The sequence below is a fragment of the Microplitis demolitor genome, chromosome 4, assembly GCF_026212275.2.
Source record: "Microplitis demolitor isolate Queensland-Clemson2020A chromosome 4, iyMicDemo2.1a, whole genome shotgun sequence".
In the NCBI taxonomy this organism is placed as follows: Eukaryota; Metazoa; Arthropoda; class Insecta; order Hymenoptera; family Braconidae; genus Microplitis; species Microplitis demolitor.
In genome coordinates, this window is record NC_068548.1 from 14,654,925 (window position 1) to 14,679,729 (window position 24,805).

Here is a 24,805-nt window from a genome sequence, read left to right on the forward strand (position 1 = left end):
TAATGATCAAATGAAAAAAATATAGTTTTCGTATATGACAAGAATATATATTTTCATATATGATAAAAATATATTTTTTGTATATAATTGACATATATATTTTATATATGAATATTATTTTTTTAATATAAAAAAAAAAATATGTCAGAAAATATAGTTAAATTGGCCACATATATTTTCTGATATTTATCATATATTTTTACATATATGTTATTTTCATACGGGAGATTTCAATTATTATTACATTAATCTATATCTCTAAATAGATCTATGACAGTAAGTTTTTATTGTAATGTAAGAATAAAACCTCGTATAATAATTATTTGTAATGGTCATTTTTTGTATCTAAATAAACGTGAGCTTATAATAAAAATAATGTCAAGTTGACCGTTTAAGAAAATAAATTGGACAATACCACAAAAGTATTGAGGCGAGACAATGTACTAAAGTAGATATAACATGTGTACCAGTTCTATGTTCATAGTAACGTTTCTCTCTCACACTCTTATTCATGAGTACACAACTTGTACACTTATGTGTACAGATATAAATAAACACACAGATAAATTTCTCTGTCATTGTGATCATGAGGGTCATTTAAACCATGCTAAGTGCCCACATATACACCCACGGTTCCTCTCAGTGTGGATGAAACAGATAATTCATTGGACAATGTGAATACTGGGGTCTCTCTCCAAGGCATTCAGTGTCATACCATGTCCTCTTTGTTTAACTCGAATGAACTAGAGAGAAAGAGTCGGAGCGCACTGCACGTTACGGTAACGTCTGCTTCGGCGGTTTGTACCAGCGACAGTCTGCGTTGCGCGACGTACCAACTTTAACCTCTTGTGTCACATATTATTTGCTTCATTCCTAATCCTAAATTAATAAGTGCTACTCATTTGAAATTCCATTAAATAGAGATCGCAAGATCTCGGATTGATTCGACGAAATTGCATCCAACATATTGGTGTACAAGATAAAGGCCATTGATAAAGACCTTTGTTACCACCGGACATTGGATATACACAAGCTCAGTACCTTGTTGATACATAAGGGTCCGAGTGAGTGATTTGAACTCGAACGGAAATCGCGGCGTGAGAAAATCAACTCACGCAGTATCTATACGGCGCTTAGCAGCATGCACATTGACTGGCACGGATACGGACATTAAACTCCCCACATCAGTGCAAATATTAGAGGTCCCCGATAATCGTTTTGGGGACTTGATACCAGTCTTTCAAGACTTCCAAGGAATATTCAATGTTTGTTTGTCCAAGCAAACAGCGATAAGGAAAAGTCTTTTTAACATAAAAATAACGTTAAACAAACTCGGGTTTGTAAACTTAGACATACACCGGAAATGGTAGTTGTAATTAGCTTGTGAGATACAATGGATAAAGACGATTGATCGAGTATTAAAATTGGTTCCGGGCCATTCAATTGTGTGATGGAGCGAGTGACAGGGTGTCGCGAAAATTTGACGATTCATTACGTGGGCCTCGAAAGTGAAGTTGGTTGAGTGATTATCGCACGCAGATGCATTAATTAACGATGCAAGATAAAGTAAAATAAATATTAACCTGATAAATCATCAATGACAACTCATTTCACTTAATGTTTGTGTTTATTAGACTTGTTCTGCTTGTTGTCAAAATTAATTTATTCACAAGGAAATTATCACTTTGTCACCTTGCACTGCTTTTATGTCTGGACGTAAAAGTTCTGTCAACAGTTCTGGCAAGGTAAACATTGTAATAAAATAAACTTTGACATTTATAACTCTTTTCATATTTATTACACGTTAAATTATCTTGAGATATATTTTATGCTCAATGTAATGTAGCCTTTTCGGTATTTGATGAGTCATTAATGTTACGTGTCTCAAATTATTTGAGATGATTTTCATAGAGGAAATTAATAGAATTGGAATAAATTAAAAACCAGATCTTTATCAATATATATGAGAAAACTGTTTCTTCAGAGAATTATGTTATGTATGAATATATAAGTAGATAGATAGATAGATAATTATATAAACACTCAAGGAATTTTACGGTATTTTTTACAGAAAAAATTTATAGAAAAATTACTATATAGTAGTGTAAAGATAGTATAGAATAATAGTAAAAATTAACGATAATGTAGAAATTTTAAAAATGCAACGAACATAATGTAGAATGTGCATGGTAAGCAATAAACTTAAAAAAATTTTAGTTATAAGAAAGCTGGAAATATAGGTTAGGTGCAATCTTAAGTAACACCAAATTATACACGGAGAAAAAAATATAGTAAATTTTACTAATAAATATAAGAATAATTACAAATTTTGGATAGCAATCTTGAAACGCTTATGATTTATATGAAAAATTAGTAAACAGATAAGCACATTTCACAAGCCGTGCAGTAATTTCTCATATACTGTTTATGGAGAATCTCCTAAATTGCATAATAATTTTTAGTTATATTTACTAAATTTTACTATCCCGTTTAGTAAATTTTACAATATTAGAATGGAAAAAAATAAAATTAAATTTTCATTAGCTTTTAACTTTTTATTATTATTGCTATCATTTTGATTATTATTGTTATTTATGTCCTCTGTATTGGTGTTGGTGTCGATTTTTGTTTTTTAAAAAATCACTTGTTTCAACCGAGATTCGAACCCTGATCTCCCGCGCGCGAGCCCTTTCCGATGTCTGACGGCCCGATGTCTCCTTTAGACAAAAGTTTTAGAACTTGTAATACATATTTGTATATGATATCTCCACCAACTTTTAATTTTATCTATACATAGTAGAATTTACTATACAGATAGTAAAAAAATATAATCGTGTTAGCAAAAAATACATTGCATATAGTAATTTTTAATATTTTGTATAGTAACAAATCCTATATTGTATTAGAAAATCTACTTTCTTAAATTTGTATTTATTAATAGTGTAGTAAAATTTACTATACAAATAGTAAAAAATATAATGGTCTTAGCAAAAAATACATCACGCATAGTAATTTTTAACATCTTATGTAATTATTACTAACTAGTAAATTTTACTAAACGTTTAGTAATAATTACAATACAGAATGTATTTTTTCATATCTGTTAGTACATTTTACTATAGTATTGTAATTTTTACTATACTTTTTTCTCCATGTACTTAGTCCTTGTTTTTAGGTAAATAATTGCACTAATTTATTTCTTATTACAATAGTAGTAACATCCTGATCATAGCAAGAATTCCGATGAGCATTGAGGAAATAGAAAGAAACTTCTATTGAAACAATACTTTATTATACGTTAGTTATTTTTTTCGCGATCTTTATGAGATCAAATTAATTCAATGCAAATTCAATTTACTTAACTCTGAATCTAGATATTATCTGACGGTACAACAGTTTTCTTGAGTACGTTTACAATGGAAATATAAAAATTCTTGAATGAACATAAAATCGATTATCATAAAAACCGATTACCTTAAAAAAAAAAATATTACCAGGACGTCTAAACTGTATTGCCACAATTTCAATAGACCTTAAATCATTCCGTTACAAAACAACCCGGTTTAACGTGGTTTAACGAAGTAAGAAAATACTTCATCATATGTTTTTTAACTTGTTGCTAAGAAAATTGAAAATTTCCAAAAGAAAAATTATTATTTTTAGTCCGATTTTTGAAAATCAGTTCTTCAGATGCCGACGTTTTCAGGTCTTAGGAAAGTATTCTGACGATTTTCAAGACGATTTCCAAGTGTATGTATTTGCGTGTGAGTCCGTTTGCGTGTGTAAACCTTCCATATGTTTTTAATGAATCTACCAATTTAGATTATTCTTGCAGCAATTGAAAGAGTTCTTTGAAACTTAGATTTTGTGCAGATTTCGGTTCATTGGGTTGAATAGATCTAGATATATAAGAAATACAAAAAAAAAATTTGGATACCATTCAATCGACTAATTCCAATACCTACTTAGCTTTAGAATCCGATAAAAGCCTTCGATTGCCGCAAAATACATCTCAATGTCTAAAAATTAACTATGTAATCGATATTTCTTACTCTTTTTGAATACCTGGGAATCCATATTTATATTCGAAGATTTGACAACACCAGTTCCTAGTAAAGACTTTTCGAGCTTGAACTCAAAAACAGAAGTATAGTTATTAGTTCAATTTGAATAGCCCGGGAAAAAATGATCAGACCTGATCAGACATAAAAAATGGCCATACCTGACCAGGCCTGATCAGACATGAAAAATGGCCATACCTGACCAGGCCTGATCAGACATGAAAAATGACCATACTTGATCAGGCCTGATCAGGCATGTTCATGTTTGTTCATGCCCATCCGGGAAAAAAAATTATGTATAAAAAATGGCCCTATATAATTATATATAATTATGTGTAACTATATTATATTATATATAATTATTGCTATAAAAATTTAAAAAAATTAAAAATTCGGGCGTGTGCAGAATTTGAACCGTGGACCTTGTGCTCGAAAGTTTAACAAGCTACTCACTGACCTAAGAGATTTAGTATAAAAGTAAGTTTCGTATGAACTTTAAGTAATAAAAATCTTATATGTGATAGATTCTTGGTCAACAAAATTTTATATCTATGAGCAGACATGAACAGCCATGAACATACATGAACAGACATGAACAGGCATGATCAAGCCTGAGCGTATTTAACGCTTCAGACATGAACAGGCATGAACAACCATGAACAGACATAAACAGGTATGATCAGGCCTGAGTGTATTTAACGCTTCAGACATAAACAGGCATGACCAGACGTGACCAGGCTTGGACAGGTATGATCAGGCCTGAGCGTATTTAACGCTTCAGACATGAACAGGCATGGACAGGTATGATTAGGCCTGATCATGTCTGATTTCAGGCCTGATCATACATGAATAGGCATGATCAGGTCTGATCATTTTTTCCTGGGAGTTTGAAAACAACAAAAATTTCATGATTTACCTAGCAGGTTCGATGTTTTTTAACTGTATCAGAATAACACTTTTCTAGAACATAGAGTGCACAAAAACAAATATTTTTTATGCTCAGAGAGCTCGAAAATATATGATCTTTTTGAGCTCAAAAATAGCAGGGTCTTTGGATTTTGCCCGAAGGGTTAACCGTTTTCCAGATTGATTTGTGCACAATAAATAATCAATAGATAACTAATCGAAAAATATAAAAGATCAGCAATGAATTTTAGTTTTAGGAAAAGTTTGTTTTACATGTTTGATGAAGAAATTTTAGTCATGTTCAATCGAATCTTATGTAGATAAATGTTAATTTACATTAATTGTCGGATACTAGTTTGAAGATTTTGTGAAAAATTGAAAATATCCTGTCGCTAGTCCCAAAGATGCCTTTCACGATTTCCATGTGGTTTTGAAGATATTATTTAAAAACAATGTGTTTAGGCTGTACGATCTCAAAAAAAGTTATGATGAGATAACCAAGTACGAAATATTATTTTTTCTGGTTAAGACTACACTCAAAGGACTGTGTACAGTACCATTAAAAACATTCTTGACACACGTTGAACCATCGAAGTGCTTCAGCTGAGTGCTTCCCGGGTCAAACAAATAACTTAAATTTGAATTTTGGGCTTACATTCAAATCAACTTAGCTAAAATCAAGTCAAATTTGACAATTGTTATTTAAATGGATACTAAGAAGGTCAAGTTAGCCGAAATCAAGTCAAAAACAAACGAAAGACACATTTGATTTTGACTTGCTTTTGGTTAACTTGACCTATACTTATCCATTTAGTTCCTTAATCTAAAAAGTCAAATTTGTTATTTTTTTTTACCCGGGTTTAGTTGAGGTGTTCAGTTACTGTAATTAAGATCTTCTTTGAGCGTATAGGCCAGAAAAAATTAGAATCGGTAATAAATAATCACTTTTTGATTGGGATAATAAAGGAATTCAGGGATCGGATTTTTTCGCTGTAGAAAGTATGCATTGAAGATAATTCTCCTAAATTTTTATTAAAAAATATCATGTTGTTATAAAGTTATAAGCATTGTTGTGAAGCACCAAAAAAATTTCCCCCACCACGATCTCATCTCTAACTCAAAAACGGATTATCTGAAACGAAAAAACCAAACCGCGTTGTAATCTGTATGCATGTGGTTATCGTTCCACGTAGGGGATTTTGAAAATTTGAATTTGAAAAAAAAATGGCGACATATTAAAAATTTTTTCGTTTTTTTTCTATTTTTTTGAATTCAAACAGCCTTAAAAAATCTTAAATATCAAAATTTTCAAAATCCCCTACGTGCAACTTTAGCTACTGAATAGATAAACTCGGGAAAAAAAAGTTGCAAATCGGTTTATATTTATGCAAATTACAGATGAGACCAGTTCAAAAAAAGTAGTTTCGAGAAAAACGCGTTTAAAGTTTTTAGTTAATGCAACGGTCAGTTGACGCGCTGTCACAAAAATGACTACAACTCGAAAAATATTCGAAATTTTCATATAATACTCTAGATACATATTTTTGACTGTATAAACTTTGATTTAATAAAAAAAAAAAAATTTGTTTTGAAATTTCACAGTGACTATCCCCCTTAATTGAAAACGAAAATACCTTCATTAAAAGAGATGATTTAAAACGATTAGAAAAAACAAATTTGAAATACTTCTTAATGCTTTTAAATATTTCGAATACTTTTGAAATGCTCTTCTTATGGGCACTTAACATTGCAAATCGTTTCGAATTGTTAATTTTTCATCAGGGTTTTCTAGGAGCGAGAAAAAAATTTTTTTTTTCTGTTTATCTATACTATTCGATGAGAATAGTCTAATTAACTTAAGTTATGACAGATACAGCTAAAAGGAATACAATGTTATAAATTATGAAAAATTAAAAGTGAGTCCGGAAACAATGAAGATATATTTCACTCTATCAGTAGTTTCTTTTTTCCTAAAATCAAGCCTTAAAATAGAATTGAAATAATAGTGCGTTAATCACCACAAGAGTTGTAAAGAACGGAATTAACGACGAATGTACCTTTCATAAGGACATTAGGAAGAAAAGATTAGATCGGTTCTTGTTATTTCAGATAACATTAATCTCGAAATAAATTTGGTAACAATACTCTGCATTAAGTAATGAATGGGCATAACTCTGAATGTAAAAAGTCAAAGAAAATGAAGGAGAAAAAGGGAAACTTATGAGAGGTCAAAAAGGGAAAGCAAAGAGGACGAAAAGTGATGATACTTGGAGTCCCGTTTCTCGGATAAGCGATCTTGGTAAGCAAGATCACTTGTAATAAAGTGAGTAGAGTAAAAGGCCTCAGAATCATATATGAAAACGAGAAGAAAGGGAAAAAAAGAACAATAAAAAGAAGAGGAAGAGAAATAAAAAAGGTGGTACGACGATCGGGAATAACACGCGGGGGGTCTTTGCTGTCGATAGAGGGGGAGTGGGGGGAGGGGGGTAACAAGATCCGATTGGTTCGCGCCTCGGCCATATTATAAGTGACTGCAGTCCGTGCTAGTTGATGTTAGCCTGAACCACCAAGAGAGTCGCATCTCACGCTCGTTCATACATTAGTATTTTACAATTAATGATAACGCGTTACGCTAATTCTTTATGACTTAATTATCAATATTATGTTTATGTTGGACTGAACTGTTACTGTCATTTATTTTTTTTTTTTCATCAAAGAAGTTCATTACATACCTGGAATTTAGTAAAAATAATTTATTAGGTTTTTTAAAAATAAAAAAATACAATAAAATGAACATCTAATTCGTGTGAGTTTTATTTCATGTTAAGTGTTGGTGAACTAACTGTGTGTATGTTTTAAGTGTCAGAAATCAATCGTCGATATTTTAATAAACAATCAAATTTATAATTATATGTATTAATACTGTCTTAAGAAGAATCACAGAATAAAATAGGTTGGTAACGCTAAAATTTTACTTTTAGAAATTATAAAACTTTCAAAGTAGATTTATTAACCATGTATTCTACTGAGAAATTATGAAATCAAAGATACAGTAGTAGGGATGGACGATTTTGACGTAAGATTTGAAAGATGATATTGCAGAAAACGTTAATACTTGTACGTGTGTATGTATGAGAGATTATTTATATGCACAGGGGATGTTCTATTAATAACAAAATATTACATTTCAATTATTGGTCTCAGTTTTTCCTATCAAAGAGTCATTTTTTTCTTAAATTGTCGCGATGCCCACGCAAACAGGTGTCCCTGATTTTAAAAAATGATTCAATCTATGCTGTGTATCTATATATTAGTCGACTCAAATTGTTTTGAATAATTTCCAATAATTTTTCTTAATCAGAGTATGCATACATCAAATATCAGAATTTTAATAACCAGTCATTACGAAGTCGAAAATATATTTCTTGCACAGTAGGTGGCCAAACCCTTATACGCATTGAAAAAATATCTTTCATGTGTTCTTAAGCGGTCAGTTTACTATTGGGCCCATAATACCGTTTTAATTGTTCGGTTAAATACGGAAAAAAAGATTTTGGAAATTTTGAATGAAACAAACTTACTTCAATAAAAAGACTTGGCTACCCACTGTACAGTTGACAAAGTTCGATTTTCAAATTTATAGGATCATATACATCAAAATTAAAAGAACAATAAATTTTATAAATTTTTTAGTTACTTGTGGAAGGCTGTTTCCTAAACAATGGCCGTATCGAAAAAATTAAAAAAGCTGTTTTAAGCTTGAAATCTATAGTTTCTAGATCTTTTAGAAAAAAGTATAGATAATATTAACTTTTCTTTTATATGATTCCTAATATTTAGAAAAATCGTTGAGAATTGACTGCTTGTCTTGTCTACACTGAAAAAATGTGTTAAGAATGTCTTGGGTTACTAGATCATAAGAGAATTCATCATATATATGTGCGCGTTAGTTTGCGTATGCATGAGATTAATTTTAATCAGAAAAGGCTTTGGAGAATGGCAAAGAATTGGTGAATCTGCCCTATCCAACAGAATCCAATCAAAAGTGCCAACACCCGAAAAGAATTCCATTGGTTTTTATGGTTTTAGGCACTTTTGAGCTGATCTATGGGAACTTTTGAATAGAGCAATGGATCCAGAAGTTCAGAATTAAAAGAATAATTATCACTTGTGACGGTATTCTAATGTAAACTCGTATGAAAATAACATATGGTCAAAATATATGATAAATATCAGAAAATATATGTGGCCAATTTAACTATATTTTCTGATATATATTTTTTTTTATACTAAAAAATATAATATTCATCACATACGAGTCCGTATATGTTTAGCATACATAAAATATATATGTCAATCATATACAAAAAATATATTTTTATTATATATGAAAATATATATTCTTGTCATCTACGAAAACTATGTTTTTTTCATACATAAAAATATACATTTCTATCATATACGAAAAATATACTTTGATCATATATAAAAACATATATTTATATTGTGTATGGAAAAAAAAGTTTCTTATTCGTATGACCAACTCCAATTAATTTAGATCTAAATTTTAATATACTCTTTAAATAGCAGATAAAATTTTCAAAATTATTTAATTTTATGCGAATATATGATGTACTCATATACATATACATACACCGAATAAGATATATGCTAAAATATAACAAAGAAAATATATGGTGCCATATATAATATAAATTATATGCTACCATATATTTCATTTCATATAAAAATTTTATATTTTTTGAATATGAAAGGAAATATATCAATACAATATATTATAAGGTAAATGTAAATGTATATATAGCTTCATATAAAAAACATGTAAGTTACATATATAGAATACATATATTTACTGCTATATATAATTTTATATTAAATCGGCCAAAATCGCTATATGATTTTTTATAATATACAATATACTATATCGTATATTTTTTTGTTGCAAACATATATGACTTTATATGTTTTAACCATATATTGTTTTTTGTTACGGGAAGCGACTATTTAGCTATTTCTTGTCCTTCTGCATACAAAATCTGTTAGCGCGAATTCTACCATAACCATGCAACGACTAGTTACATAGAGTTTTCTAGATCTTCTGGGAGGGGCGAGACCACGTGCTTTCTTAACAAGCATAAAACAGTCAGAGCGGGTTTTTTTAGTTGATTTTTTGTTACAAGTACATAATATTTAAATAAAATTTTGAATATACAATAAATTAAAGTATGTTGTTTTCACATATAATTTATAGTGTTTTTCTGTATTTTATTGTGTCCTCAGGTGTTTTAATAAAAAAATTATCTTGATTAATAATAACACACAGCTAAAGCTCAAGGTCTTACATTGAACTTTACTTAGTCATGTTGATATTGATATGGTATAATTGAAACAGAATTCTGGTTCTTTGATACTGGTATTAATTTAGATGTAAATAGTTGTATATCAGACGAATACATGACACTGGCGTCAATCATATTAATGAAAGTAAAAATTTTAATTTAAAATAAAAATAACAATGACAATACTTTATATTGATTGATAGAACAAATTTGTGGTGCTTAATTGATAACTTTATCATTGTTGGCAATTAATTTTAGTTTCCGGGTCAGATACAGAAGTTTATATTCTCATGAGAATAAATATAATACTTAGTATGGGTTAATAAGAAGCGAGCATTTATCATGAAATGTCAACGAGTCTTGACCATCAGAAGTAGTTTTTAAAATTCCAAGACAGTACAAACACTAAGTTATAAAAATTTATAATGCAAGATAAATTAATTAGAGGAAATAACAAATATAATAAAAAAATGCAGTAACATGAATGTGTAGAAGTAAATAAAGAGAATGAATGAGCAAAAGGAAGAAAGGAACTGGAAACCCTCACAGTCCGATCTGCAGGACGCCAAGCTGTCTGCCGTAATACTGATCCCCACCACTTGGCATTACATGACAAGGAAGGAGTATCATTGGCTCCCCTGCGCGCGCATGAATAAGCTAACAGAGCCTGCTCTGTCCTACATACATATGATACATGCTTATACTGAGCGTCTTTGGACGGTTTCTGTGGATAGAAGTGCGCGTCATGTGAATAAGTCTCTTTATCCCTCTTGCTTACTCTCACATTGAGAAAAGACAGAATACCCGTGGACAAAACAAAAGAACCTCTGTCTTTCAAGTTGATCACCTCGTATGTTTCTTTTTATATTAACTCAACTGTTCAACACTCAGCTCAAGAAAAACATTAAACAAGTATACTAACCGACCGACTGCCACATTCGAAAGATGTACCACGACCTCGTCAATGTTTCGATCATTTATTTTTTATTTTATCACAGCATCCTCTACTTGCTTCCAAGAAGGTTCATTGACGTTATGAGCTTATAAAACGCATGCACAAATTGCTATATGATCAATCTCGGCAACTGAATAAGATACCGATGTAAGAATGTCTGATACTATTTAGTATACAATAAGTCTGAAAAAATTTCATTAAACACGGATTCTCAGCTGTTTCGGAAACAGGAAATCTGAGTTAAAACTCTGCCCCAAGGTCAGGTGATAAACGTCTTACGTCTCAGCCCATTAGATAAGGTGTTTTGCTGAAACATCGCTTCAGATAACTTGATTGATATTACTTGAGATTTTCAGATGACAAGTTTATAAATTGCTTATTAATACAACTATTTACTTGCATAATTAATACTTTGACTTTGACGTCATTAACTTTTTTATTTACGTCTTTTTTTAAATTAAAAGCGATTTATATGGGTTTATAATTTATTCATTATAGTATTATATAAATGATAGATAATAATTGATTAATGTTATTTTTATTGCATTTACAAACGCTTACGAATATCTGTGGGCTGTAAAAATATTTTCGAAAAATAAACTGATCTATAAATAGAGTTCAGATATGTTTTAAAACGAAATTTTAAATCTTTAGTAATTTATGATAACTTTACAGACTACACTCACAGAATTTCATGGTATTTTTTACATAAAGGTTTGCTAAAAAATTACTATAGTAATGGAAGCATGAGGACAGTATAGAATTATGGCAAAAATGACCGGTAATGTAGAAATTTTTTAAATATATCGACCAGAATTTACAATGTGTAAAGTATTCGTAAAAATAGAAGAAGCAATGAATTAACGCAAAAAATTATAGTTAAAAGAATGCTGAAAAAAATAGGTTAGATGCATTCAATGAGGTTCCGTTTTCGTCAAACTAGGCCTAGGGGGCAGCATCATAGCTCATTCGATGGCGCGCAAAAATTTAACACTAAAAATAATTTTTTAACTTATCTAGCAATATGGATACAAATAATAATAAATATCTCACATGGAATGTTGCACAGTTAAGAGAAGATAATTCAACTATTTATTTACCTGTGTAATAGCTTTCATTTTTTTCAACAATAACATCCTTCGCGAAATGGTTAGGACATAACCTCGACGATTTCGAAGACCGAAAATTTTCATTTATAGTCTTTTCCCAAAGGGCCCGACGTTTTCCATCATTGGGAAAAGTGAAAGTTGCTTTTCCTTTACAAAAAGGAGCACATCACTTACCCATTTTTTAATTTCTTTGATATCGAATATGATATGATGATCATGCGACACTAGCAGCTACTCCAAAACACATATTTAACTGACAAATATACTGTATATTTATTATGGTCTGACATTTATACTATTTATCGAAAACATCATATAATTGATTGTAAATTTGAAAATTTCTTGGGTTTTTTTTTCCTAAATCACTCTAGAACAAATTTTTAGTCTTTTTAAATTTGACATTTAAAAATGTGCGCTCGACCAAATTCGCTATTATACTGCTCTCAAGCGGAGGAGTCTGGCAAAACGGAACCCCACATTGCTCAAATTGCATGCAATCACAGCAACGATAAAACGCTAACAATAATAACAGTCCATGTACTAAATTTATCCGAATTTCATAACCCTGACGGTTTTAAATCAGCCTGGAATCAGCCTGGAAACACCCTGGGAGTGGAAACACGGTGGAATCACGGTGGATCCAGGGTGGTTACAGGGTGGGTTTGTGCCATTTTATCACCGTGTATACACGGTGGTTACATGGTCTTTCCACGATGGTAACACGGTGTACCCACCCTGATTCCACGGTGTATTCACCGAGATTCCACAGTGTATCCACGGTGATTACGCGGTGTACATGGAATCACGGTGAGTACACCGCGTAATCATCGTGGAATCACAGTGAATACACCGTGCAATCACCGTGGAATCACGGTGATAAAATGACAAAAAACCCACCGTGTAACCGCCGTGGATCCACCGTGATTCCATCGTGTTTCCGGGGTGTTTCCAGGGTGAATCAAAACCGCGAGGGAAGTATTCGTATCCATATCTATAATTATGGTCCAAAACAAAATTCACAAGAAAGTTTACGTAGAGATGCTCACTTACGTCTCAATACTTCTCGTAATTTATTCTAACCTATCAGTACTAAAATGAACGAAAAGAGCCGAATATTTCCGAACAAACTCGAATTTGAAAGGTTTTTGACAGAATTACTATGCTCTGTAGTATAAAGTATCAGAAAATTTTGAATTTTTTAATTTTCTATCGGACCTTTAGTCTTTTTAATTATTTTTCATTGTACATATTAAAAACTTTTCTATGAACTTATCGAAAATATATACATTAAATGCAAACATCTCTTTGCAATAGATGCGATATGATTTGTTCAGAGTTTTTGTGGTACTTTTGTTTTCTTCTCTGAATTGAGCTTGTTCCCCAAAATGCCCGGTCAATGTTCCTAACTGACTTTACACAGGTATATTATTTTTAAAAGGCGGTCAAACTTAGTTTCAAATACCATCTACATAACTTCAAAAGTTGACTCATTTTCGTCATAACTCCATAGAATGTTGATGACAATCTTTCGATGACAAGCTATTGATTGTTTCAATTCGACAGGCGGTATTCTAAAGCTGAACCTATGACGTTTCTGAAGTCTTACTCATCAATCTAAATATCTCGATAAACTCAAGCATGTCAACAGTTTTAAAACGACTAATTTTTATGATTTCGGATTCGTATGACTCCAATATTTTTGCTGATATTAACTAATAATTCCCTAACATTCCATGTAAGATTACATGGAAATCCACAGAAATTTACATAGAAAAGTACGAATGTATATAAAGTTCCATGTAGAAAAGTATAAATACCGGGATTCCTACACAGGGATTCCATATATGAAACTGTGGGTTCCCTTACAAAAAATACAAGGATATCTGGATTTCCATGGAAAAAATTCATGTAGGACTCTAGGTATCTGGATATCTGTGTAAAAATTTTATATAAGGTACACGCGGATAATAGGGCCTAAGTGACAGAAATGATATTTAAAATAACCGCCTCCGTTAAAGACTACTCTAGTAGAAGAGTCTTGCATAAAGATGTTACGACAAATTTATAGTCCCGATACCACGTTCCCTGTCTTCTATATTTTATCATCCATCATATACTGTCGTAGCGCAGAAGAAATTATAAAAAACAATCTAGTCTTCTGACTCTTAAAAAGAATACTGATAATTTTAAGTGCTCTTGAGCAAAACAATCTAGTGTTCTGACTCTTAAAAAGTATTGTTGCTAAATTTAAGTGATGATTCGTCTCTAATACCAATTTTATTAAGTATAGTTAAATTATTCCAGTTTGTTTTACCCGTAGGCCTTATTACCCTACCGTAGTAAAATAAGGCCTATTCGTATGTTTTTTGTAAAAGTATAATTTTTTGTTTGTTTATGGTAAAAATTACCATTAGTTGATTACAGTTTATGGGTAGTGTATTGAAATAAAGATTGATGATACATTTCGATAATTAAATGCAATGTTTTCGATTCTAATCAAAATATTCTTTAGCTAGGCCTTATTACCCGCCGGTACCTTACATGGTGAACTATACAGGTCCATATAGGAATTTAAATTATGTTCCCATATGGATTTTGGCATGTTTTAGATTCCTATAGGAAATCCATACTAGATTCCCATATGGATTTAGGATGCTGTGGATTTTTATGGGCAACCATGTAAGAATCTATGCTGGATTTTCACGTAGATTTTTTTATTGGAGTCTATATACATACGAAATTCATAAAGCAGTAACTTGGTTTGTTTAAAATCAGTTGGCAGAGAAGATATTTACTCAGTAAAGATGATGAGAAGGTAAAGTGGTCAGACAGGCACTAACAATATAGTTTGCATGAGTATTTGTATAGGTAGGTAGAAACGTCAAAGATGCCGCCGCCTCGTTGCTGGTTGATTTATGAGCGTCTTTTTTTTGGGCGCTGCTCTTGACTTTTGAACAGCGAGCTACGGTATATAGGTTGTATAGCGCATATTAAATGGCATATGTTACATGGTGAAACCCACAGATCGTCGGGCAAGCGTCTAATTAGAGGCTCAACCCCCTCAATGTTTTCAGTAAGCCCGCAAAAGTCCCCAAAAGTAGCAGCAGGCACGCATTATGCGCGAACACATAAGAGTCAATAGTCGTTTTTTATATTTTTTTTTCTCCTTTCCTTTCCTTTCATTTTCTTGTTTTCTGTGTCGAGAGTCTGTGCGGCAACTCATCTTCAAGATTGAGTCATCCACTAAAGAAAGGACCACCTGTTGAGAAGAATCGATTTATCTAACGAAACAGAGTCTTTTCTGTCCTTGATCACTGTTAGAATTCATTTTGTAAACTTTTTTTATTTTCCCATCTCTACTCGCCGTTTTTTATGGATAAGTTATACTCAGAAATACTGTACAGTATACTTTGAATGTAATTTAACGAGTCAATGATGTAGAGATAAACTTTGGTATAGAATGATCTTAAAAAGATGATATTCATTTAAAATAAATGCATTCGTAGAATAGCTCCTACCTTTTTCATGCTTAAAAAATTAATTTATAATGTATTTTCCCGTATGAAAATAACATATATGTTTAAATATATGATGAATATCAGAAAATATATGTGGCCAATTTAACTATATTTTCTGATATATTATTGTCTTATATTAAAAAATATAATATTTATCATATACGAGTCCGTATATGTTTAGCGTATATAAAATATACATATCAATCATATACAAAAAATATATTTTTATCATATATAAAAATATTTATTTCTATCATATACGAAAAATATACTTTGATCATATATAAAAACATATATTTATATTGTGTATGGAAAAAAAAATAAAATTAACGAACTAAATTTTAATATACTCTTTAAATTGCAGATAAAATTTTCAAAATTAGTTAATTTGATGCGAATATATGATATACCCATATACATATACATACACCGAATAATATATATGCTAAAATATAACAAAGAAAATATATGGTGCCATATATAATATAAATTATATGCTATCATATATTTTATTTCATATAAAAATTTTATATTTTTTGAATATAAAAGGAAATATATCAATACAATATATTATAAGGTAAATGTGAATGTATATATAGCTTCATATAAAAAACATATAAATTACATATATGGAATAAATATATTTACTACTGTATATAATTTTATATTACATCGGCCAAAATCTTTATATGATTTTTTATAATATACAATATACTATATTAATATATTTTAACCATATATTGTTTTGTCATACGGAGAAAAAAATATAGTATATTTTAGTAAAAAAAATGAGAATAATGAGTAAGTTTGAATAGTAATCTTGAAACGCTTATGATTTATATGAAAAATTCATTAACAGATAAGCATATTTTACAAGTCGTTTAGTAATTTCTCGTATACTGGCTATAAAAAATCTCCTATATTGCTTATTAATTTTTAGTTACATTTAGTAAATTTTACTATCTCGTTTAGTAAACTTTACTATATTAGAATGGAAAAAAATAAAATAAAATTTTTATTAGCTTTTAACTTTTTATTATTATTGCTATCATTTTGATAATTAAAATTATTTATGTTAATCTGTATTGGCATTGGTGTCAGTTGTTGTTTTTCAAAAAATCATTTGTTTCAACCGAGATTCGAACCCTGATCTCCCGCGCGCGAGTCCTTTCCTATGTGTGACGGCCCGATGTCTCCTTTGGACAAAAGTTTCAGAACTTGCAATACATATTTGTATATGCTATCTCCACCAACTTTTAATTTTATCTAGACATAGTAGAATTCACTATACAGATAGTAAAAAAATATAATCGTGTTAGCAAAAAATACATTGCGGTATAGTTATTTTAATATTTTGTATAGTAACAAATCCTATATTGTATTAGAAAATTTACTTTCTCAAATTTGTATTTATTAATAGTATAGAAAAATTTACTATACAAATAGTAAAAAATATAATCGTCTTAGCAAAAAAAATACATTATGCATATTCATTTTGAATATCTTATTATGTAATTATTACAAACTAGTAAATTTTACTAAACGTTTAGTAATAATTACAGTACAGAATGCTTTTTTTCATGTGTGCTAAAAAATTTTACTACAGTATTGCAATTTTTACTATACTTTTTTCTCTGTGTATTATTAAATATAAAACAGTTGGAATAAAGTACTATCAAGACCCCAAGACTTATAGTGATCAGTTCTAAGAAATATTTATATAAGAAGAGCCGAGGACATGAGAGATATTGAGAAAAAATGAGGATAGAAGCGAGGTTTAAAAAAAGAGGTAAACTACAGCCACAAGAGTTTTTTAAAACTTTTTATATTTAATTTTTTTATTCTTTCGAAAAACTTAACAAAAATTTAACGATCTTGAGAGCTCTTAGGGCAAATTATCGCCCGTGAGCCAATTATATGAACGGCTTTTGGTGGTTAAAGAGAGGGAAAAAGAAGTTGTACCTCTCTCCCACCCTCAAATGCAGTGCAAAAATTCTGAGAATTTAGCAACTAAAAATAAAATCCCACCCGGGAGCAGTGATTATATGCTGAAGAAAAGGAGAAAAAAAAAACAAGGGAATAAAAGCCACTCAAGAGTTTGTTAAAGAGAGAAAGATAAAGAGGTAGGGGGCAATAGGCGAGGAAGAGAGAGACCAGTTAATGAAGTCGTCGGTTGAGAACGTTCGCAGGTGGAAAGAGAGGAACTCGATACCTGCGTGTGGTCCATTCATAGTATGCCGACAACTTCGTAACCTTTCTTTATTCCTGTTCGCACACACATACATATATATATATATATATATATATATACACATAGACACACAACATGAGAACAATCTATAGAATTTTCCGCTGTCTAGAAGCTCGTAGAGCTCGAGGACACTTGAAAGTGAGATTTAGAGCTCTGAGGTGAAAAATTGTCTTTATAAAAAAATAAACGACTCGAGGAAAATATTTAAAAAACTCCTGATTCTGAGGAATATTTGAATAGTAAAAAATAATTTTTTTTCAATGGTAACTTAAGATGAACTCGTCTTAATAGGGGGCCCAAAAAAATTAGGGTGGCCCAAAAAAATTGACTATTTTTTTTTTCGAGTCTCTTATGAAAATTTGTTGGCTTACGATGTTTTAAGAAGCCTCTCCAAAAATCGACGATAAAAAATTTTCAAGAGGTCGCTCACGAATTTTGAAAATATCAAAAATGATTGAAATTCGGATTTTTTACTTCTAAATTTTTTCTTTCTCGCGGCAGCAATAGTTTACATTTGTAAAATCATGTCTATGCTGAAAATTTCAGCCCAAAATTTAAATATTTAAACGGCGCTCAAGAACTTTGAATATTAACTGATAATATGTGACTAATACTTTGAATTAATTTTTGTATTTTTTTATAACTCAATCATTGTCATTTCACTAAAATATATCTTTTGCAAATCCAAAAATACACAGGACAGTCTTAAACAATAAAATTTGTTAAGTTTTGAATAAGCGAAAAAACCTAAAAATTGAATTAAAAAATAAAAAAGTATGTAAATAACTTATTATTTCTATTTCTCGGGTTATATTTTCATTCATTGTGATGCAAATTGATGGTAGAAAAATCGAGAAGCTTTATTATCAATATTCAAGGGTCGCTCGAAAACGTTTAAAAGACAGCACTCGGAAACATTCAAAATTCTTAAACGAGGTTTTAATATTTAAATTTTGGGCTTAAATTTTCAGCGTTGTCATGATTTCACAAATATAAACTATTGCTGCCACGAGAAAGAAAAAAATTTGAAATAAAAATCCAAATTTCAATCATTTTTAATATTTTCAAAATTCATGAGCGATCTCTTGAAAATTTTTTATCGCCGATTTTTGGAGAGGCTTCTTAAAACATCGTAAGCCAACAAATTTTCATAAGAGACAAAAAAAAAATAGTCGGTTTTTTTAGGGCCACCCTAATGTACATATTAATAATATTTACCGGGTAATTATCGATATTGGATCGTCATTACACAGAAAAAAAAACAGTTAACTTGGGTAAAGATAAATATCGTTTTCCGGATTTTTCACTTGATTCAAGAAAAATAAAACACTTATGGTAATGATTCCCATAATATGAGAAATTTCTAATCATATGGTAATCGTTGCCGTAATATACAGTAACTTTTTCCACAGTATATTGTTACAGGTTCCATATTAGTATGGGAACGATTATCATAATGACACAGAAATTATTACCATAGCTTCATAGGAACCCATATAGACAGGAATGGTCATCATAATTCGTATGGGTGTCATTCCTATAAACGTAATCTCTATAAAATCTGTTGCCCTACGGTATGGGAACTATTCCCATAATATTTTGTAATTGTTACCATAACTTCTTTTCATGTAAAATAATAAAAAAGTTTCTACAAAATCCATAGGCTTGTGTTTGAGGTTAATTGTATGAACAAATGGTACTTATAAGATAAAACCTGTTGCTTTTTAACTATCTTACGGAAAAATCGAATCTTCAAACTGCTCTTTATTGTTCATTAATAGTCAATTATAATCGTTAATAAATGTTTATTTTTTCTGTTCCAGATAATGCAGCTTCGTCACCAAAGACAATCTCCATCACTTTCAGCTTCCAGCTTGTCTGTAGAGCTGGCTAATTCAACTTCAAATACATCAAGTCGGCATATTTGTCAACCAATAAATCCTCTACCTTCGACATCTATGACGACAATGTCAGGAAGAATACTCAACTTGTCTTCGCCACTTTTCATCAATAGAAGCTTCATATGCTCATCTGTACTTCTATCCATCATTGCCTGGTCTGTCACGCTACTTCTGATATCGTCTTGTCTCGACGTTGCTGACGCTGGTTTAGTCATGGGTCATCCACTTGGCAAGCGGTCCTATCTAGATCTAGGCTGCAAGGGCGTATATGACAAAAGTATCTTTGCACGACTCGATCGTGTTTGTGAAGATTGCTATAATCTTTTCCGAGAACCTCAACTTCACACTCTTTGCAGGTTATAATTTATTATTAATTTCTATTACGAAACTATCGATATTACAAATTATCTAATTTAGTCAATCAGAACAAACTGTTTACATAAAATAAGCTAGAGATTAGTCATGAGTAAGTATCGAATCAATGGCTGCTAAGAGAAAATATACCCATATTATTTTTAGTACAGAGCAGACAGAATAGTAGTTTTACATCTGGATATACTTTTAAAGTATTTACAAATCCCATCATTGACTTTGGTTTCGATGCTTGCAATCGGGCGGCTGTTGCGCTTCAGCACGCGTATAGAAACAGAATTTCTCTTCTATTTATAGCTAATGCCTTACACCACGGCAACATACACTAATATACATCTCGTTGTTACCTGTATATGCAGCATTAGTTTTTTTAAAAGTTTTTCAACATCTGATAGCATTAGATGCAAAATGCATTAATTTTTTAAAATCGTTAATCGATAATGATATCCGTTAAATTGTTTCCGTTTCAAGACAGTTGGAAATTTTGGTGTTAATTTAACAGTTTATGTTTGAGTTTCAAAAAACTCAGACGTTTTTTTGTGAACTTAACACACGTGGAGTTAGATTTCATATAAAAAAGTGTTAAATCAACATCTTATGTATTTTTAACATGTTAGAACATATTAGAGAATAATTCAAACATTTTGAGAAAAAATCAACAAGAGTAAATTTGTGTTAATTTAACACTTATAGTGTTAACTTCAAATAAATGAATATGTTATTAAAATAGATCATTGCATTTATAGTGTTTTCATAAATAAATCCATACATCTAAGTTCCTATATGGGAATACAGATACCCATGGTTCCCTATAAAGATTCTTATATAAATCCATACTTGTCTATATGGTTTCCTATGGGTCCCCATGCGATATCACATAAACTTTTTTGATATTGACGTGTATATGAATCAAAGAACAGATTCATATTCCTATAAGAAATCATAACCTGATTGAAAATACTCATTGAGGGGGTTGAAAATTTTTTCAATCCATACAGCGGTTTTGAAAAGTATTGAATGGAATTGAAATTTCGATCATTTAAATACTTTGTAATTCTTAAAATGAAATTCAAACGTATTGAAAGGAATTCAATCTTTGATCGTTTCAATACCTTCCAATATGGAATTATTTTGGTATTGAGAAAGATTCAGAAAGATTCAAAAATTTCAATTCATTTGAATTCTTTCTAATCCTACACATGACCCAAAATGTGATATTATATTATTTTGGTATCGAAAAGTATTCAGAAAGATTAAAAATATCAATTCTTTTGAATCTTTTTTAATTCCTCGAAAGTTTAGAAATTCTCATATTATTTTTGGATTCAATAGAATTGAAAAGTATTAATTTTAGGCCCTGATGAAAATATGGTGGTATAGAAAGTATTCAAAAGTATTTAATTCTCATCTTTTTCAATCCTTTTCAATGAGTACTTTTAATCAGAGTATGGGAATCCATCCGAAAACGCCATGTGGAAACTCACATCGGAATCTAGGTTGGGTTCCCATATGGATTTTTCCAATTGGGTTGTACTACACGGAAAAAAATGATGCTCAAAATTTTAATAGTTTGTCGTTTATTTTCGACTTAAAATTAGTATATTCGATTCTAATATCAAACCAGGATCTTTATATATATTACAAAATGGCTATTATTATTATTAAAATTTGACACACATACAAGAGCTAAATTTGTAATTTCGTACATTAAAATTAATATGAAAACGAATCGATAAATTACTATCTACAGTTATTACTATTCAAATAAACGTAGAAAAATTTTAAAAATGAGGAACCGAAAAATTAGTAAACGTACATATTAATATATAAAGATCTAGTATACGAATTTTTTATTTTATTATTTACCACTTATTCGATTTATGTATATTGTAAATTAATTTATACTGATGAATGAATGGTATTTTAAGCTAATAATTGATCAGTGATATCGAATTTATAAAATAAAAGTTAGTAACTTTTGCAATTTGTCGGCTGGAAAGATCAGTATCTAAGATAGCAATTGTTAATTTGACGAATCATTACTTTAATAGATTATGCCATAAATTAATTAACTTTCACTAATAAGTCACGTATTATACTAAAAAGTAATAATATTTATTTACTTTTTGAAATAATTGATAGTAGTTTTTAGGAATCTCCAAAAATTAGTAAACTACTTTGCATTAAGCACATAATAGTACTAATTATTAATAACAGATTCCACTTTTTTACTATTAATTATTCATTTCGAATATTCTGTTTTTTTCCGTGAAGTTAACTGTTGTTTCGTGTTAAATTTCAAATGGCATTAAAAATTTCTTGTTTTTAAACCTTTGTATCTTTTAACCAAAAACATTTGTTTAGATCAGAAAACACAATAAACTTCAGTTAAATTTAATCTCCACGGTGTTGTGATTAACTCAAAAAACTAAACCAACTACTTTTTATACACAAATACACTAAATTTCTAACTGTACACAATGATTTATTTAAAAAATTCAAGTATTCTACATAACCTATAAACAGACGCTAAAAGTAGGCTTCCAACTTTTATTGACAGTTGCGTTATAAATAAACCTTTGCAGAAAGGACTGCTTTACGACATACTACTTCAAAGGATGTGTGGAAACATTATTGATGCAAGATGAGATTGAACAATTCAAAATGGCAATCAAGCAACTCCATGGAGCTGATCCTGGGGTTTAGGTAGTTTTTTTCTTTTTGTTTTTCATTTATTTTAATTACATGGTATTTTTTATTTTAAAACACTAACACTAATTTTTCGTGCTTTTTGTTTACAATTCTATTAAGTTTGGTATTTTTTGAGTTGTCCTATACTTTGTCAATACAATTACGTTTCCTTTGTGGGAAAAGCATGAAAACTATCGAGATTCAACAAGGATTTAATACTGATTGAATGTTAGGTAAATGAAGCTGAAGTTAGCGGCCGCAGTAAGTAGCGGCCACGTAAAAAATTTCTGGCTGCTACTTACAGTCGCTAGCTTCAGCTTCATTGGTAGGTAATTCTCCAATATCTGGTGGAAATGAACAATTGTAAGCTTCATTTAGTCTCAACTAACACATTTTCAATACTTCTTCCAATACAGGAAAATTTACTAACACTTAACCATTAATAGCTGAATGATTAACTAACTATAATGCATCTGCCACTTTTCAGAAAATAAAGACGATGCACTTCGGCGAAAAATAATTAATCATGTATACTAACATCCTCTTACAGACCATTTGCACGGCAATTAACCACCATAGCCTAATTTAACTAACAGCATCATTAATCACAAAAAAGAGTAAACAAGTTCTAATAATATGTTTTATTTCTGACTATAGACAAGATTGCTTCAGCACTAAATACTTTACGAGTTGTATTCAAGCTCTATTACTTGAGGATGAAAAGGAAAAGTTCCAGGAAATGACGGAATACCTCGGCCGCAAAAAGTAAAAGAAAGATACTTACAAAGCATACACGCCGGTACGAGAGAATAAAAACAAGTCATGGATGCATGGAAATAACAAGATAATTAGCCATTAAACTGTTATCAATAACCAAAAACAAAACGATAAAACTGCACTACAAAACAAAAGTTCGTTTAAACTTATCATCCCTGACAGGACTACAAGTTTTGTCGTACCTGGCGTCTTAAGCGGAACGATACCGAAGACCATACATCCTTTTTACAAATTCTAGTCGACAAATATATCTACAATGTGTTATTACGCGCATATTATAGACAAAAAATTATAAAATGCTATTACATAAAAATATAAGTATATTTATGATTACATACATACATACATATATATATATATATATATATATATATATATATATATACAAAAAAAAAAGGATTTCTCGGCGGAGATTTTTCTTTGTTCCAATAAAATTTTTAATTGCCTCAAGACAGTAGTCGCATTATGAATTGAAAACAAAAAATTTCTTGAAGTAAGAAAAAATTTTCTTAAGATTCAAAAAAATTTCTTGAAGCAAGAAACTTTTTCTCGTCTCAAAAAAATTCTTCTTGACATAAGAAAATTTTTATTTTCCCCAAGAAAAATTTTACATTAAGAATTGAAGACAAAAATTTTCTAGTCCGAAGAAAACTTTTATTTTGAATTCATAACAAAAAATTTCGCGCCAAGAAATTTTTTTTCTGAGTATATTTATATATATATATATATTTATATACACGCATTAATACACATAAGAGAGCACGAGAAAGAGATATGACAAAAGCGTGAAGTTAATATTGGTTAGATTCCATTTATTATTAATTATTATCAATTTTAATTATTAAATCATGAAAATGTTTGTAATTAATATTATCACATCCATTAATTAACTTTAAATTATAAA

The 24,805-nt window shown here is 30.1% G+C and overlaps 2 protein-coding genes across 4 annotated transcripts in view; one reads left to right on the plus strand and one right to left on the minus strand.

Moving 5' to 3' along the window:
* The window catches only part of LOC103572244 (peroxisomal leader peptide-processing protease), a 62,374-nt gene that overhangs the window by 25,260 nt on the left and 12,309 nt on the right, over positions 1 to 24,805 (minus strand). The gene's annotated exons all lie outside the window — the stretch shown is intronic.
* On the plus strand, positions 832 to 24,229 carry LOC103572243 (ion transport peptide). The gene is made up of 3 exons (XM_053738194.1): positions 832 to 1,745; positions 19,984 to 20,417; positions 23,782 to 24,229. Exons 1-3 carry the CDS (start codon positions 1,707 to 1,709, stop codon positions 23,891 to 23,893), a joined length of 585 nt encoding a protein of 194 aa, XP_053594169.1. The 5' UTR covers positions 832 to 1,706; the 3' UTR covers positions 23,894 to 24,229.

Coding starts and splice junctions, on each gene's coding strand:
- LOC103572243 (XM_053738194.1), top strand. CDS start 1,707: ATGTCTGGACGTAAAAGTTCTGTCAACAGTTCTGGCAAG. Junction 1,746..19,983: donor CTGTCAACAGTTCTGGCAAG/GTAAACATTGTA, acceptor TTTCTGTTCCAG/ATAATGCAGCTTCGTCACCA. Junction 20,418..23,781: donor CAACTTCACACTCTTTGCAG/GTTATAATTTAT, acceptor TTCTGACTATAG/ACAAGATTGCTTCAGCACTA.